At 42.7% G+C, this 17432-nt stretch overlaps 1 protein-coding gene and 1 long non-coding RNA gene across 8 annotated transcripts in view; one reads left to right on the forward strand and one right to left on the reverse strand.

The window, feature by feature from the left end:
* Positions 1-276: 276 nt before the first annotated feature.
* FAM107B (family with sequence similarity 107 member B) overlaps positions 277-17432 on the reverse strand; it is an 85887-nt gene continuing 68731 nt past the window's right edge. For 6 of the 7 annotated variants that reach the window (XM_054503744.2, XM_054503748.2, XM_063669570.1 and 3 more), the window contains exons 2-4: positions 12030-12213; positions 3592-3742; positions 277-3032 (exon numbers count right to left, since the gene is read on the reverse strand). In XM_054503744.2, the coding sequence (XP_054359719.1) occupies positions 2916-3032; positions 3592-3742; positions 12030-12157 (396 nt within the window). In that variant the 5' untranslated portion in view covers positions 12158-12213 and the 3' untranslated portion in view covers positions 277-2915. Of the gene's footprint in view, positions 3033-3591; positions 3743-12029; positions 12214-14250; positions 14423-17432 lie in introns of those variants that run through there. The other variant, XM_054503743.1, reaches the window with a different exon arrangement.
* Positions 14507-16190, forward strand: LOC129045257 (uncharacterized). The gene is made up of 3 exons (XR_008504922.2): positions 14507-14621; positions 14981-15163; positions 16122-16190. It is a non-coding gene; the product is annotated as an uncharacterized LOC129045257 (long non-coding RNA).

Genomic DNA, 17432 nt, shown 5'->3' on the forward strand with positions numbered 1-17432 from the left:
AGCTGAGGACTGACTGATGGCTGCTGCTAAAGGGCCATATGGTCTACTGCAATGTATAATTTACAGTGCCATAAATACCTGAGATGACTCTGTTTGATATGATAAACTGTCAGCTTCACTGCCACAAGGCAATAGGACATAAGTGATTTGAGGGGCGAGGTTGTCAATGAGGACCAGTCATCGAAAGGGAGACCCTGGAACCAACTCTCACCTTTGAACTGAACCCAGCCCCGTTCTGTTCCAGATGCCCACCTTAAACAGATCAGACAAACATGGTTGCATGGTCCAAGCATGTGGTGATTTTTATTAAGAATAACTTTGGTTCTAAGAATTCCACCCTCAATTCTTTAATACTTTCCGTTAAAAACAATTATACAAGAGCAAATACAAAAAATATTAAATTATGAAAACCAATCCATTAAGGCTCCCTTTATATATATTATATACACTCAAACAAGTCAAGATTTTTCAGAGTAGAAGAATAAAGTCGACTGTTATAGCTTAGAAAGCAACACTACTACGAGACTATAAAACATTAAACTATTTTAAGAAAACCACGCTGTGGAAAAATGGAGCCATTTTTGTCAAAAAGTGGCTCAAAGCACAAAACTGCTCAGATGTTCAAGAGTCCTAGGAGTTTGGCCTGCACAGTATTAAGGGGTGAGAGGAGACTGACAGCCTGTTTGAATCAGGCTTGTGAGCCCAGCTCATGTGACAACTTCAAAGAGCTTCTCTGCCTATACATTCCACCGTTTAGCATAAGACACCACTTTACGCTATTTACAAGTCTCCTTTTGGCCAGATTTTGTATTACTAATTACAAATAACTCTGCAGATTTGAGTGAGATTAGGAAAGAAATGCTTTCTTAATTAACTTTTCTTTTTTTTTTTTCAGTGAAGAATAATGAATTCTAGTTAAGCTCTAGGAACAGAACTGGTCCTTCTAAAGGAGCCTATCAGGGCCCTTGTGAATACGATCAAGTGGCAGAATTGCTTCGAGAATACAGATTTCAAGATCTGACATCTAGTTAGATAAAAAGATATGAGCCAGTCCCGAATCTTCATTTTACAAACAGCATCGCTAGTCCACAGACACAAAGAAAGAATGCTAGTCAATGTGCAATCAGAAATGGGCTTTTCAAGATCATCAGTCATCACACTTTCTTCTCTCAAAAGAACGATGGAAAAAAAGTTACCATTCCATTCTTCAAAACCAAATTACTATAGAGCAACAATTTTCTTAAGCATTTCTCATTTTATTCAAATAATACTTGCTGATGAGATAAATAATCCATTTCAGGTGTAATCAACTAACATGTTTCTCTAACTAGCAGTATATTATCATTGCATTTACTTTTGTTCCCATTCAGATTGAATATGGGCCTAATTGTCAACTGCTAACACTAAAGCATTCCCATAGAAAGCTAATTTCTACTATGCTAATTAAGGATTCAAAAGCTCTGGATCTAGCTTTCTATTGAGTCTTCAAAGAAAGTATGAGAAGTCTCTCCAATGCAGAAATGACTGGCTGAACTGTCTCTACGGAGCATACTAAATCCTCAACAATTCTTCCGTATCACCCAGGCAAAAGGTAACGATGCCCACCACTAGCAGTTTAAAACTAATTTTGCATGAGAATGCAGCTGCTGTCTGTAACTCGGCCCCCTCTCTGAGGAGCCTGCTGCTAGCTAGAACAAGAGAAGTCAGCATCCCCTCCCTTCCCATCAGCTGTTCCTGAGAGATGCAATATAGTAGTCATCGACATCATCCTTATCAACAGCATCATCACTCAGACAGTGTTAAAGTCTTTCTTCACAAGAAAAAACAAAGATAAAGAAATATATGGGCATTAATCAGAAATTTTCAAAGCTTGGATTCTAATGATATTCATTATCATTAGACATTCAAATGCTATACATCTTCTGATGAAGCCTCCTTGAGAGCAGTCTACACTTATTTCACATTAGAATGCCTAGAGAAATCCTGACTGCCTAGCCGGTCATGGGAACCTTCCCCACACTCCTCTTGGAGAAATGAAAAGATGTGGCAGCTTCTACTTTTGATACTGAAGCTGGGTTATATGGACTAGTTCCACTCTCTAAAGGACTAGAAGGTTATTCCATCTGAAAGAACTAAATCAGCAAGACATTTAAAAACAAAACTGAACAGAAACCCTCCTAGTAATCAAAGCAATTAATGAACGGACAGGATGTACCTCCTTGGAACTGGAATGTCACTATGTAGCCTGCTATTATTACACAGAGAACCAAAAGGAATGAAAATAAAATCAAGATGGGCTTTTAAACCTTCTCACCCTATTTCTAAATTTAGTGCCAACAAGGGTAGTGGCTGTGCTCGACATACACGCTCCTTCTCTGGTGTTAACTGCAACAGGGGTGAAAGTATAAATTAAACAAGAAAATTCTGGGTCCTCAAAACTTACAAACAGTGAGTGAACAGATTAAATGCATTTCTAGGTGATCTCAATTATCTAACAGATAACAAAAAGCGGAATTAAACATTTTTTTTAGCTTTTAAAAGAAAAAAGGCTCTGGGTCCCACTAAACTTGGAATGGAAGAAAAACCAAGTAGTGCAACTCTCAAGAATTGATTTCAGTGTCCTCTTCCTTTTTCCTGTTCTCACTTGTTTTGCTTGTTGGTTCTGTTAAGTCTCTGAACACAGGTCCATCATTCCAACTTATATGCGGGGCACTGCCCTTCATTTGGCGAATAGGAACTGCAACTGTCACAGGCAAGGCATCCACCCAGATCGTAGGAAAATCAAACCAAATCCTACTGCAAGTCAAAATTCTCTGCTGGCTGGAACATTCTCCAGGGGCTTTTGCCCTGAGATTGAGAAGGCACCCACAGACAGCTCTGTGGGGTGACACACGAGGTCTTGGTGCAGCCTCGGCCTAGGACTCCTGGGCTTGGGCGACTTCTTGGCCTGTTCTCCTAAGATTGCCTTTCACCTTCACAAACTCGGGGGCATTTTCTTGCTCTTCTTGCAATTTCTGCTTCTCAAGTTCAAGCTAAATGACATTCAGAAAAGGAAAAATTATTTACAAACCAAGCAGCCTTTCAAAATACTCCTCTCTCTTTCAAAGTCCCTGACAACTTTACTTCCCCACAGAAGAAATTCTCTCCTGGTCCCCCACTTTTTAAAAAATGGACGGATAGAGTCCGGGTAATTGTGCACAGAAACAGAAGCCACTTGGCTGTCACTGCAAATAGGACCACGAGATGACAAGAATTGAAAAGACAGGGCTAAGGAAACAAATCCTGGGGTCAACGCGCAGTTGCTCTGGAGTCTTCGTGAAGGTGAATTTCATTAAATTACTCCAGCACCCTGTGTGAATTCAGTGCCATGTCCCTATCTTGCTTTTGCCTCTGGGATCTTTTAGGTCCTCAGTAGGATTCTTGTCCCTGCCTTGAACGTATTTGACCCCATTTGCTGACATTTGTCTCCAATATTTCTTTCATAGTATAAATGTATACACTGGCACGTCTGGTAAATCCTGCCCGCTCCAACACTCCAACATTCTTCAAGACAAAAACAAAAAAAGACAGCTTCCAGCCAATCCCCCTTACCTGCTCCAACTTCTGCTGCCGTTTTAATAGCTCTATTTCCAAGTCGGATTTCTTCTTCTGTGCTTCTTCTTCCTTCTGCTTTATTACTTGGTCTCGTTTTCTTTTTTCCATCACCTTCTGCAATTCTGGTTTGTTCTGAGGAGCAAGACCCCTGCAAAAGAGCATTAACAAAAATAAAAAACGTTAATCTAATGGCTACATTTTTTATGAACAGAAATTTAACTTACAATATCAACCACGGAAAAGGTCTACAGAATTAGCTTGATACCTACTAGGCTACAACATGCAACATGGTGATCTAAGAAATTCACTAGCACGAAAGAAAGGCAAGAGGAGATCTCCAAAGAGTACATAAAATCCATTCATTCGATAAAAATGTATTGGCCACCTGCCGTATGCAAGACACTAGGCTACGCAAAGGAGGGCAGTGAGGGTGGGGACGCACGTACGATGACTGTGACGGGTGCCCATGACGGAGACGGAGATGGTCAGGAAATGAGGGGGCTCTGCATGGAGGGGAGGCTTCCCAAAATCTAGCCCCTGATTTTTTTCTTTTTTTTCTGAGACAGAGGCTCGCTCTGTCACCCAGGCTGGAGTGCAGTGGCATGTGATCTAGGCTCAATGCAACCTCTGCCTCCTAGGTTCAAGCAATTCTCCTGCCTCAGCCTCTGGAGTAGCTGGGATTACAGGCGTGCACCACCACGCCCGGCTAATTTTTGTATTTTTAGTAGAGATGGGGTTTCACCATGTTGGTCAGGTTGGTCTGAAACTCCTGACCTCGGGATCCACTTGCCTCGGTATCCCAAAGTGCTGGGATTACAGGCGTGAGCCACCACACCTGGCCTCTAGCCCCCGATCTTATGCACTAAATGCAGCCTCAAGACCAGCTTAGACAGTAAAATGCCCTGGAAACGTTCCCACCCTTCATTTTTCAGATCTGAAAGGGGGTTCTCGTACATCTAAAGGCACATCCGAGGTTATATCATTACTGAAGGATATGGCCATGCAGAACCTTAATCCCCTAATTCTCAGTCCAATACTCCTCCACCGAAACCCTTTCAGATGTGTAGTCGATTATTCACAATGAAAGCAAGTCGGCCTTCAGGGACGTCCTACATTTCTGAGAGATAAATTAGGCTGCCATCTCTCCAAATGGGGAGAAACAAGCCAAACAGGCCATGAACTAGCCACCCTCCATCTGAAATATTTGAGAGAAGTCAAGGGAAAGACATGTCTTAGCATTTTCTCCGGTGCGATCTCTGTTTAACTGTTAGCTTAAGATTTGCCTTTTCTATTTCCTTAGGATTTCTCCTATGGCTTTCCAGAATGCTGGATTATCCAGCCCACCTTTCTTCTTATTATCTTTCTTAGTCACTTATCTTAGCCAGTCTCCACCAACTCATAAGTAATCTCAACTTGATGTTAAAATTTACCAAGACAATTTAAAATAAAAATAGGACAAACCACCAAACAGGAAAAGCACTATAATTTCAGGCAGCAAAGGGTGTAGGTAACAGCGCACACACACTCATGCTACGCACGCAGGCACGTGGCGGAACAGTAATTCATCCTTTTCTGAACTGCAGGCAACAAGCACTGCTGACTCTGTCCTGAACTCTGGGATGGGCCTGAGCACCTCCCACACACCTCCTGGTCTGGCTGCTGGTGACTGCTAATCTGTAGACAAGGGACAGGGTTGTTCTCTAAACAACTCCTATCAACTACCTTGACTAACCAACTAGGAGTCATCTGAGCAACTGTTAAATAACAATTTCCAATACATGTGCTCTGGCCAGAGAAATTCAACAGCACACTCACCTTGATCCCTTTCAAGTCCACACAATCACATCTGTAAACCAATCCTCAATTGCATACTTCCTCATTCATCTAGAATTTCTAAAAATTCTGGCATCTCTCCTATCTAGATGTTTTTAAAAATCACAAAAACTTAATTCAAAGTTGTTGTTTAGAGTAAAAATCGGTATATTTCATCTTTTTTTTTTTTTTTTTTTTCCGAGACAGGGTCTCTCTGTTGCCCTGGCTGGAGTGCAGCGGCATGATCTCAGCTCACTGAAACCTCTCCCTTCTGGGCTCCAGCGATCCTCCCACCTCAGCCTCCTGAGTAGCTGGGACCACAGGCACATGCCACCACGCCCAGCTCTTTTTTCTTTGTTTTGTTTTTGTTTTTGAGATACAGTTTTGCTCTTGTTGCCCAGGCTGGAGTGCAATGGCACAATCTTGGCTCACTGCAACCTCCTCTTCCCAGGTTCAAGCGATTCTCCTCCCTCAGCCTCCCGAGGAGCTGGGATTACAGGTGCCCACAACCACGCCCGGATAATTTTTTGTATTTTTTGTAGAGATGGGGTTTCACCATGTTGGCCAGGCTGGTCTCGAACTCCTGAGCTCAAGCCATCTACTTGCCTTGGCCTCCCAAAGTGGTGGGATTACAGGCATAAGCGACCACACCCAGCTAGTATATTCCATCTTTAATGACAGAGGACACACAGTCAAAATAATATGTCTCCAATTTCCCAATTTTCATTAGCAGAACTTTCCGTTAAAAAAAATTTGGCCAAATTTCCAGGGAAACAAAAGAGGCAGGTGACTTTTGTGATTTAATTATGGTTTATCTCATAGTTATCAAGACTGAACAACAGGGTAGAAAATATGGACAGATTAAATCTTTAATCAGCACAATATAAGTTGCTTAAGAGTACTCTGTTCAAAATAAAGATGTTATTAACCACAGGAAAAGCTGTTTTTAAGTAATCTGAATAAAGATTTACTCAGTTTCATGACTATTAAAAAGTCTTGATATAACACTACATGTGACAGAATTAAGGGATTTAAATTTTAGGATTAAGAATTTAGCTATCTGAATAATTTAAATTTCAAACATTTTTCTTTCCCTACATTTCACTGGCAAAATTAACTTCAACTATTATTAAATTCTCCTGGATTATGCAAAAGCTGCTGAAGATTTGATGTATGACACATTTGGCTGACACTCTACTGCAACCTATGAATGGGTTTAACTATTACACAGTATTCATTTTCCTTTCAAAGATTTTACACAATAGTGACAGTAAGATAAAATATGTAGTAACAAAATTCAGGAAAATGGTGCTTATATGATAAATATTCTCTACTTACAGCAGTCAAGAAGTCATATAAACTTAGTTAATATTTTATCACAGTGGATTACTTAACTTTCTGTGCTGAATGGAAAAAGTCAAGCATTGCCCATATAAGTCTCTAAGTCTAAATGGAGCAGAGATAGTGTTGACAGACAGAAATGAGTTTCTCCAAATTTCATAATTAACTACCATACCATCCCTTGCATAAGTATCGTTGGTTCTCTTTAATCAATTCTGACATATACAGCTAACAAGTACTTTCAACCCCTTTATGACAGCATCACCCAAGAGTAACAGTAATTCCCAAGTCAGCTTCTAGGTCAGGTAGCTACCTGTGACTACTGAAGCGGGCAAAGCCAATTAAAAAAACTATAAAATTAATAAGTGCTCTTTGCAGAAAAAGAAAAGTAATATACCCATATGTTAAATAAAACGCAAAAGCACATCCAAACCCTCTCCATTAAACAAATCGAGGAGCACCACTCCATTGCAAATTTTCTATGTGAACAGTGGCCCCAAAATTATGCAAAGTAGAGACCCTGTACCCATCAACCCCTACCTATTCCTGCATCCAGAGATAACTCTTACCAACAGTTTGATCTATGTTCCTCCATACTTTCTATACCCATATAAACATGCCACAATTCTGCCACATCCCTATTGACAGACATCTATTTGGTTTCCAATTGTTCACTGTTAAAAACAATGAGGCTCTGAGCCTCTGTGGACATTTATAGCTGCACGCTTCTACAAGCATTTCTGTTGGCTAGATTCATAGAAGCTGAGTTGCTGGCTAAGCATCCGCACATTGCATATTTTGATGAGTACTGCCAAAGTGCCCTACAAAAAGGCTGCAATGATTTATATTCCCACCACTAGAGTATGAAACATAGACAACTTTGAAAGGTACATTTCACATAAACCACTAAATACATTCAAGGGCAGACGGGGCAAGTCCACATTCATTCCACATCTACCTGAACTCTGTGTACCTATGTATTAATAAGTGAAGTCATTTCATTACCTGGGAGAGCATTCAGCCAGAGCCAGAGGAAAGGTCTGGGGCTCAGACCATCACAGAACAATGCCTACCCACGTAGCCAAACATCTCCTGGCCTAATTATTTTTCTTAGGGTACCGCGAAAAGTTGATTTGAATTTCAGCCCTTGTTCTTTTTTTTGCGGGGGACAGAGTCTCCCTCTATTGCCCATGCTGGAGTGCAGTGACGTGACCTTGGCTCACTGCAACCTCTGCTTCCTGGGTTCAAGCAATTCTCCTGCCTCAGCCTCCCAAGTAGCTGGGATTACAGGCGCATGCCACCACGCCCAGCTAATTTTTTTGTATTTTTAGTAAAGATGGGGTTTCTCCATGTTGACCAGGCTGCTCTCAAACTCCTGACCTCAGGTGATCCGCCTGCCTGGGCCTCCCAGAGTGCTGGAATTACAGGTGTGAGCCACCGTGCTGGGCCTGAATTTCAGCCCTTGTTCTTTAATCTTGTAATCTTCTGGTTTGGCCTGCCTCTTTTACGTTTCTGGTTTAGTCATTTTTGCCTGCAAGGATTGGAACACAAACACTTGTATCCTTTATCTCTAGAACTGCCCCCTATCTTTTTCCATGTTGTACAGCAGCAAGTATTTATTGAGGAACTATTCATCTAGTAAAGCATGCCAAAAGAATGTCAGCTAAAAACCAGGAACGAGAGGCCACTGACTTCGAAATATACAAGCCAAAGAACCAATTTTAGGGATATGTTTAAGTAACTGACCTATTTATTCCAAAAAGTAATCTTTGTAGAGCACAGAATCTCTCTCTCTAAATAATATCAGAAATATGCTTTTTTTTTTTTTTTTTTTTTTTTTTTTTTTGAGACGGAGTCTCGCTCCGTCACCCAGGCTGGAGTGCAGTGGTGCCATTTCGGCTCACTGCAAGCTCCACCTCCCAGGTTCACGTCATTCTCCTGCCTCAGCCTCCTGAGTAGCTGGAACTACAGGTGTCCGCCACCACGCCTGGCTGATTTTTTATATTTTTAGTAGAGAAGGGGTTTCACCATGTTAGCCAGGATGGTCTTGATCTCCTGACCTCGTGATCCACCCACCTCGGCCTCCCAAAGTGCTGGGATTACAGGTGTGAGCCACCGCGCCCGGCCTTTCTTAATTGTTTTTTTAAAGATCTCTTCAATAGTAATCTTTTAACCAAAGAAAAAAAAAAGCATTTTCAAATCTGCCTTTTTATACTACTGAAAACACCTATGGAAAGTGAGAACCTGACACAGGGTTTTAACCATCAGACCTAGAGGCTTCAAAGACTTTTAACCTGAAACTAAGCTGGGTTCCAAAGATGGTAAATAGAGGAATAGGATTATACACTAGAAAGAGCATAGGTTTCGCAGTTAGAAGACCTGTGGGTGCTTGTTCTCTTAAGCAGTGACTTGGCCTTTAACACATAATCTCTGAAATGTAACCGGAAAAACTGTCTGAACTGCTATAGAGCTCTGAGCTTAATTTGTAGCTATGCGTAGCAAAGGTGTAAGTCTCCACATAAACTTGTTTTTATTTCTAAACACTATTTCAAAAAACTATTATGTAATCTTGAGATGATTCCTTAAACCAGTCACCCTGAGATTACTCACGTGAGTGAGGGTAACCTGAAGATAACATACACTGGGCTATTAGAAAGAGCACCAGATGAGACAAAATGTAAGAAGACTTGTTATAAACTGCAGAAAAGCAAACGGATTTTTATTACAATACCATGCAGTAATCAAGACTGGTTATTCATTAATCAAACATACATAGTATTGATGTGATGTATCCTATAGTTTGACACTAAAATTTAGAAATAAAAACCCCAGTCTCTAAAAACTATATAAAATAAAAGACGAATAAAAGGAAAGAAACTGAGAAATTCTCACTCTAAAACCAGTGTATTTCTAACAAGTTTGGTATGACCTTAAAAACTCTTAAGAGATGAGATATATTCATTTGATTTTGAAATCTGCCTTTTCTTTTTCTTTTTTTTTAAATGTATTTCCAACCCGACCAAAATCCTTCAAAGAAAAGGGAGAAAAAGCAATAGGAAATTCCAGATGTTGCCATATAGGAAGTGGAAGATAGATGTGACTAAGTGATCACTTATTATGTTAAGCATTTTCATACAAGCTATTATTTACTTTAAGTTTTTTTTTGGAGACAGAGTCTTGCTCTCTTGCACAATCTCAGCTAACTGCAACCTCCACCTCCCATGTTCAAGCAATTCTCCTGCCTCAGCCTCCAGGGTAGTTGGGATTACAGGCGTGTGCCACCACGCCCGGCTAATTTTTCTATTTTTAGTAGAGACAAGGTTTCGCCAGGTTGGCCAGGCTGGTCTCGAACTCCTGACCTCAGGGGATCCACCCGCCTTGGCTTCCCAAAGTGGTGGGATTACAGGCGTGAGCCACGGTGCCCAGCCTACTTTAATTTTGATAAGAAAGATACTATTATCTCCCTCTTTATAGATGAAAAAACAGATCTCAAGAGGGGATACCTTGGCCAAGATCATAAGGTAGGTAAAGTTAAGTCCTGGTAAAACCAAGATTCATATCATTTCTCTCTGACCTCAAAGCCCACGTCCTCTCTACACCATAGTACTGTAGGGAAACCCAGCACTGTCTCAGATTAGTTGAGCTGGGCAAACAAGGAGAAGAAAGAACAGGCCAGACAAAGATAGAATGGAAGCCCTTTCTCTAAAAAATGTGGAAACAGACTCAACTGCACAAATCTGTAGGTTTTACAGCAATATGACCCAAACTACTAAATACATTTTTGCAGAATAATTCATAGCCTATAATTTAGAGAACACTTATTCTGAAAATGGTGGTTTTACTCTGACCTTTATTCTGACTTGGAGCCCTTTCATAGGTTTTCCTAGAAGAAAAAGTTGGAGCTAAAATGTTTCTTAGAGAACAGCTAAGTCTCCTACCTTACACTTTATAGATAAGGGAACAGAGGCCAAAGAGGTGAAGATAATCTGAAAATCTATGAGTGACAACTGCTATTCTGTTTCGGAGCCTACTAAACTGACAATCTTTCCACCAAAATGAAGACATGATTTCCCAGGCAGGATAGGATGGCTTCTAAGTTCTGTGGTCTATTTTAGGAACTTGATAGTCTCATTTTGCTTTGGCCATAATAATACCAAATTCATATATTCTTTCTTCTATTGTGTGACAAAGGCAGATGGAAGCTAAAAACTTATTTGTATTCAATTTAATACACATTAATCCAACAGCTTCCTAGTAATATGCTGGGGATAAAACAGGAGTAAGCCACATTCCCACACTCTAGAGGGAGAAATGTATTTACAAATAATTCCTGGGATGGATAGGAGTCATTAGTTCTAGCTGGAGTGTACTCAGGAAAGAGAATTGCCATCAAAATGCCCCTTGATCCTCTTTAAAACATTTGTTTAACTAGGCCTCCCTGTAAAAAATTACCCTAATGCTAAACTTGATCTGCGTATCTTTCAGTTCAGTGGGAGACCTTTCACCAGGGCTTAGCAAAGAGTGGGCAAATGAGCCATCTATAGTCCTACGAGATCTGAAAATAATCCTAAATGAAACTTCCTAGTTCTTAAATTGAAAAAGTAGCCTTTCATCCTCAGTTCCCCTAGTCTCCTGTCCCGCCCAAATTACTTAAAAAGCAGAGTATAGCAACTCAACATCCAAAATGATTTATGGCACAGATGGAGTTTGCAAAGTAGATAGAAGGTAAATGTTTTCCTGTCCTCCAAAATAATTAATAATAAAGACTATGATAATAATCATTTAAAATGCTACTCAAAAACAAACAAAAACATGAGTGTCCTATCTATTAAGTCTAATATGGTTCTAGAGACTTCTCCCCGCTACTGACAAATGCCGGAGTAGGCGGTAATTACATGATTCCTACACCTTCCCCAGTGTAAGGAGAAAATTCAGAGATTTTAAATTTAAGAACATATTTCTCTTCTACTTAGGACATTCTCTGCTATCCTTAATCCAGCCTCTTCCATCCGAATTTGGAAATACACATCCATTTCAGAAGGGAACCCGCAACTGCAGGAGTCTGAAAGCACTGCTGGCCACCACAGTGATGGCCACCTGCAGGGCATCTGCCTCACGGAGGGGTAACCCGGTTCTAGGATGTGAGAAGGAATAAGAAAGCCTTAACAAGGGCAAGAAATCAAAGACTCTTTGAAGCCTTTGTAAATACAATTAAAACTAGATATCATGATCTTAAAAGTCCTCTTAAAAAAAAAAATACTATGCTCAAGAAACCATTTTACCTTTTTTGATTCATAAGAAGTTCTCTGTGAAGATCTTGATGGTTCCGGGAGGTTTTGACAGGATTGATCAGTTTCTGAGGCCTAATGAGTTCAGGATTGTCATCTTCTATGTAGTCTGGCTCGGCCATGATGCTTCTTGTAATGAGATATGAGTCCTTAGGGTCGATATCCTCAGGTGGGCCGTCTGAAAGAGAAAGATGAGAAACACTCATTTGCAGTTTTTGCTAAGGCTGTGCTCAGTATGCTAACACATGCCATCCTCCTGAGTCCACTCTGGGGTATCACTGATAAATCTTCTTAAGCGCATGGAATGTAACTGGGGTGGGGGAGGGAAGAGAATGGTGGCCTGGCCTCGTTTTGCCCATGACTAAGGCCAGGGAGCCCTGTGGCCTGACTTCTATCACTGCCACTGCCACAACTTGAGTTCCAGTCACAAAGGATGCTTCCTGCCACCCTGTCTCCATATCAACTTCAGAACAAGCACTTGAGTATGTCAGAAAAAAGAAAGTTCAAATGAAAATTTGAACACTGGCCCACAATGGCTGCAGTTGGACACATGCGTCAGGAAAGCGGGGCCTATAAACTAAAGCTGACCTCTTGCCTGTCCTACTGGAGTTTGTTAAATATTTCACTGATGGTTATTGGTCATAAATCTGTTTATCAGATACAGAACAAAGACGGGATGGAATCAGTCACCCTCTACCAGACTCTAAGATGCCTAACCTTTCTCCTACCCACTCAGCTGCATATTTACCTTATCTTATGCACAGCGTCTCTGAGCATCAATCACAATCACAGGACTGAAACTGCTGCTTCACTGCCTGCTTCTCCCACCTCTGTGCCACATGTATTCCCCTGTTACAAAATACAAGGCCGGGCAAGGTGGCTCACGCCTATAATCCCAGCACTTTGGGAGGATGATGTGGGAGGATCACTGAGGCCAGGAGCTCAAGACCAGCCTGGGCAACACAGCAAGACCCCATACGTTTAAAAAACATTGGAAATGCCCTGGGCACAGTGGTACATGCCTGTAGTCTCAGCTACTCAGGAGACTGAGGTGGGAGAATCACTTGAGCCCAAGAGTTGAGAGGCTGCAGTGGGCTATGATTGCACCACTGCACTCCAGCCTGGGTGACAGAGCAAGAGAAAGACCTCATATCTCTAAAAGAAAAGAAAAAAAAAAAAAAAAAAAGGTTGGGCACAGTGGCTCATTCTGTATCCCCAGCACTTTGGGAAGCTAAGGTGGCTAGATCACTTGAGGCCAGGGGTTTGAGACCAGCCTGGCCAATATGGTGAAACCCTGTCTCTACTAAAAATACAAAAATTAGCCAGGCGTGGTGGCGTAGTCCCAGCTATTTGGGAGGCTGAGGCAGGAGAATCGCTTGAACCCGGGAGGCAAGAGGTTGCAGTGAGCCGAGATCGCACCATTGCACTCAGCCTGGGCAACAGAGAGAGACTCTGTCTCAAACAAAACAAAACAGAAAAGGAAAGGGAATGAAACATATATATATATTGCACCTCACATAACTTACTTTGGGACCCATTCTCAGTCTACACTGAGTCTGTGTTCTCAGGCTTAAGTAAGTCCTCGAACTTGGCTCTGAATAAATCTAACTGTGATTTCTCTAAGTTTCAGTGCTTGTTGTTTCACTTGTTGGTCAAAAGGCACCAGACCCAGGTCCTTTACTGCTAATCCTTCAGCCTCAGCAAATCAATCTATGCTACAAACATATCAATGCTGGCCCTGTGCCAGTGGAAAAGGCTTCTAGTTCTCAGCACGGTACTCGCTGGCCTGTGACACTGGTCACTGTCTCCTTCCTTAAGCACCTTGTGGGCTTCATCCTGCTTCTATCGTTCCAGGTCTTTCCTCAAACGTCACCTTCTCAGAGAGGCCTGACCTCCTAGTCGCCCTGCTGGAAAGTATGACCCTGGCCCCAGCACCTCCCTGTGTTATGTTCTGTCCACCAAACCACAGCAACATCTTTACAAAGTTAATGTGAAAATAAACAGAATGAAAATCCAAAGGCTAAGCCAACTGAAAAATAATGTAGCTGCAACATTTATTTAAATATCTTAAATATCACTGCATGATTAAGGCTCAAAATTATCAAACAATAAGGCATATACAATAAATTACACCAAACATTCCTCAGACACTATTTGCATTGATCTTTTAACAACAAGAATGCCTGCAACCTGAACTGAATTGAGAATTACAAACCTTGCAGAGGGTGACTCAGGGAACCCATCACAGCCAGGCTGATTTCAACACACTGTCCCACGGAAAAACGTGCTCCTTGGCGAAATTCTAAATGCACTACATACACCTCTGCGCAGCCACAGGTGTCTGAAAACTCAACTGCAGTTTCCTTCTAGTTAATCATAGACCAAGAAGGCTACAAACTTCCATAAAAGGCTCTGTATTTCTGCCCTTCCCCATAGATAATCTCCATGACGCCAAACCCAGACAGACAACTGCCTCTGACCTTGACCTCGTTATTACAGTTGGGGAGGAGCTGGAGGGAATGTGACAGAAGAGCCAGCCTGCGATCAGCAGCGGGAAGAGCGAAGAGCGCATGCAAAGGCCACAGGGTAAGAGGGTGCCTGGGGGGGATGAGGAATGGCAAAGCAGCGAGGGTGGCTGCAGGGGAGGGAGGGATGATGAGGATATAGAGCACGGGAACTTGAGCACCAGTGCTGGCATTCTTGTCTTCACCCTGAGGGCCACGGGGTCATTTCCAGGTTCTGAGCAGAGTAATGACAGTATCTGACTCATGAGTTAAAAGATTACTCCAGCTCCTAGGTTTAGAACCGGCTGCAGGCAGGCAGGCAGGCAGGCAGGCAAGGAGTCAGGGCGGCAGCTGCAAAGGTCATCCAGGTGAGAGATGCTTTAGACTCACGCAGCAGCAGCACAGGTAAGCGGAGCGCCTGATTCAAGATGTATTTTAAAGGTAAAGTCTCTGGGACTTCCTGAAGGACTGGACCCGAGGCGTGAAAAGCACAGAGGAATCAAGGATGACTCGGAGGTTTCCGGCCTGAGCAACCATAAGGCTCAAGTTGCCATGACGGGAGGCTGAAAGAGCAAGTGGATCTGGGACGTGTCGAGTCTGAGATGTCTGATCGACATGGAAGAGGTGACACTGAGAGGGCAGGTGCAGCCAGCGCTCAAGCCCGGGTGACACGCTCTCCTTTACCTGACTGACTCGCTCTCCTTTATCTGACTGACTGGCCCTCCATGGCCTCAGGCTTTGCCTGCCCTCCGCTTTCCGTCCCCTCATCCTCTGTCCTGCACTCCCACTTCTTCCTCAACTAGAGACAGCATAAGATGCCCACTTAGCCTTTCCTGGACATCAGTGTTGAGGTGCAAACATGACGTGGGCCTTGTTGCCAGGAGGGAGGTTGAGCTTCCAGTGCGCAGAATGAAATGACTTTAGTTCTGAATCTAGGAAACAGGCCCTAGCTTGGGACTTTTTTCTGACTTCTCTTTAGATTTAGTTGCTTGGAAGTCTTTCTTCTCACATAGGACCAGTGGGGTGAGGGGCACCCAAGCCTGTCTCCTATTAGAGAGACACGGGCACTGGGAGCCGGTGGAGGAGGGGAGGGCTGCGGCTGACTTTTTAGACACTTGTGGCTGCACAGAGGTGTGTGTAGTGCATTTGGGATTTCAGCCCAGGAGGATGTTTTTCCGTGGGACAGTGTGGTGAAGTATATGTATATGCTGTCAACACACGGGCAAACACCTTCCTTCTTTTTCACTGGTTTGTCCTTCTTCACAACTGGAGCTGGAAAAGGGGGTGCACAGGAGCCTCTCAGTCTGAGTTAAGCATGGAGACCTTAAGCCTGTCCTCAGAACAGGTGGCACCGTCCCTGCAGCTCCTCATGCACAGGCCACATTGGGGTCTGGAAAATGGTCACTTAGTAACAAGGGGGTGAACAGGCCGGAGCAACCCCTCCTTGAGTCTCTGTACTCAGGGCAGTGGTGGTGGCGGGAGAATCATGTGGGATCTGGGTTCCAGCTGCTTCTCAGTGACACCCCGCCCTGGAGCTGTGACTAGCACATGGCAATAACCATCACTATGACCTTCTTCACAGCTCTCTTCCCTCTGCCAGCCATCCTGCTCACTGCTACCAACGCTGGAAAATACAACTCTGGTATAAGGCAACTCTTGCATCTCACAAATCCTATCTTCCGATCAAGCTGAAACAAACGCTGTTGCTCCCCACATCCTCACACCCCGCCTTCCTCCACCAGCGTGCTTATAGCACTGCTCCCTCCGAAGGCATGCTGAGGCTTTTCCCACTGCAGCCCCGGATCTCCACAAAGCCAAACTCACGCATCCAGCAGATCCAAATAAATGCCGCATCTGCCCTGATGCCTTCCCAAATTCTATGGGATGTTCTTTGTTCTCTTTTCCTAGTATTCGTCAACCACCACCTTGTATTACAGCAACATGGATATAAATCTTATCCTCTCTTCACTGCAAAGAACATGTCTGGTTTATGTTCTATTCCTTTGACCCCTTGGACTTGTTCAGAAAGCATTACTTAAATGAAGTAACAAACGCATGGGCTAACGACAGAGGGTGTCCCTGAGCCATTTGGATTTCACTGCCATAAGGTATAGTGCAGAAAGTGGGGTTGAGCGGCCAGGTACATTTCCTCACTGAACAACAAGGAATCCAGGAGCCTGAGAGTAAAGATGGGGTAGAAATGTCTAGAGGTACAAGTACTTTGCAAGCAAATATTATTACTGACATGAAACAACGTTTCTAGAAATAAACACAAAGATAATCTTGTCACAGTCACTTCACTGGTCAAGTAACCTACTCAAAGTAACTTTTTTTTAAATGTATTAAGTCAATTAAAGAAAACCAGGACCAGCTCAGGGAAGGAGAAATAAAACTGGTTTGAGATCCTGGACAAAGCTTAACTTCCCTGACCCCCAGCTCTCCTATGTGTAAAATGAATGTTGTAAAAACTGAGTAAAATGTGTATGCAAGGACTCTCTCTAATCCCTGACACAAACATGAGAACTCAATAGAAGCTATTATAAGCCCAACTACGCGACCAGCAACATTACATACTTTATTTAGAGGCCTGGAAAACTCTGTATAGGAAACTCTACTTCTCTGGGCTTTGATTTCTTCAAAACTGTAACTTCAGTTGAATGACCCACAGACTTTCTCACTGATAATGTTCAATGGTTCTTGGACCTATTCATGCAACTAACATAAGAAGCTTCTGGAAAGTCTAAAAAGGTCTGTCTATCACACTGCCAAGGTGCTGCATGAAGTTCTGAATGGCTCCAGTCGTTCAGAGTGGGGCAGGAAACAGACAGGCCTGATGACAAGGGCCTCTCGTGCTGTTCTGAATGGAGGGGACTCACTGAAAGATTTTTAAGCT

The sequence above is a fragment of the Pongo pygmaeus genome, chromosome 8 (assembly GCF_028885625.2).
Source record: "Pongo pygmaeus isolate AG05252 chromosome 8, NHGRI_mPonPyg2-v2.0_pri, whole genome shotgun sequence".
In the NCBI taxonomy this organism is placed as follows: domain Eukaryota; kingdom Metazoa; phylum Chordata; class Mammalia; order Primates; family Hominidae; genus Pongo; species Pongo pygmaeus.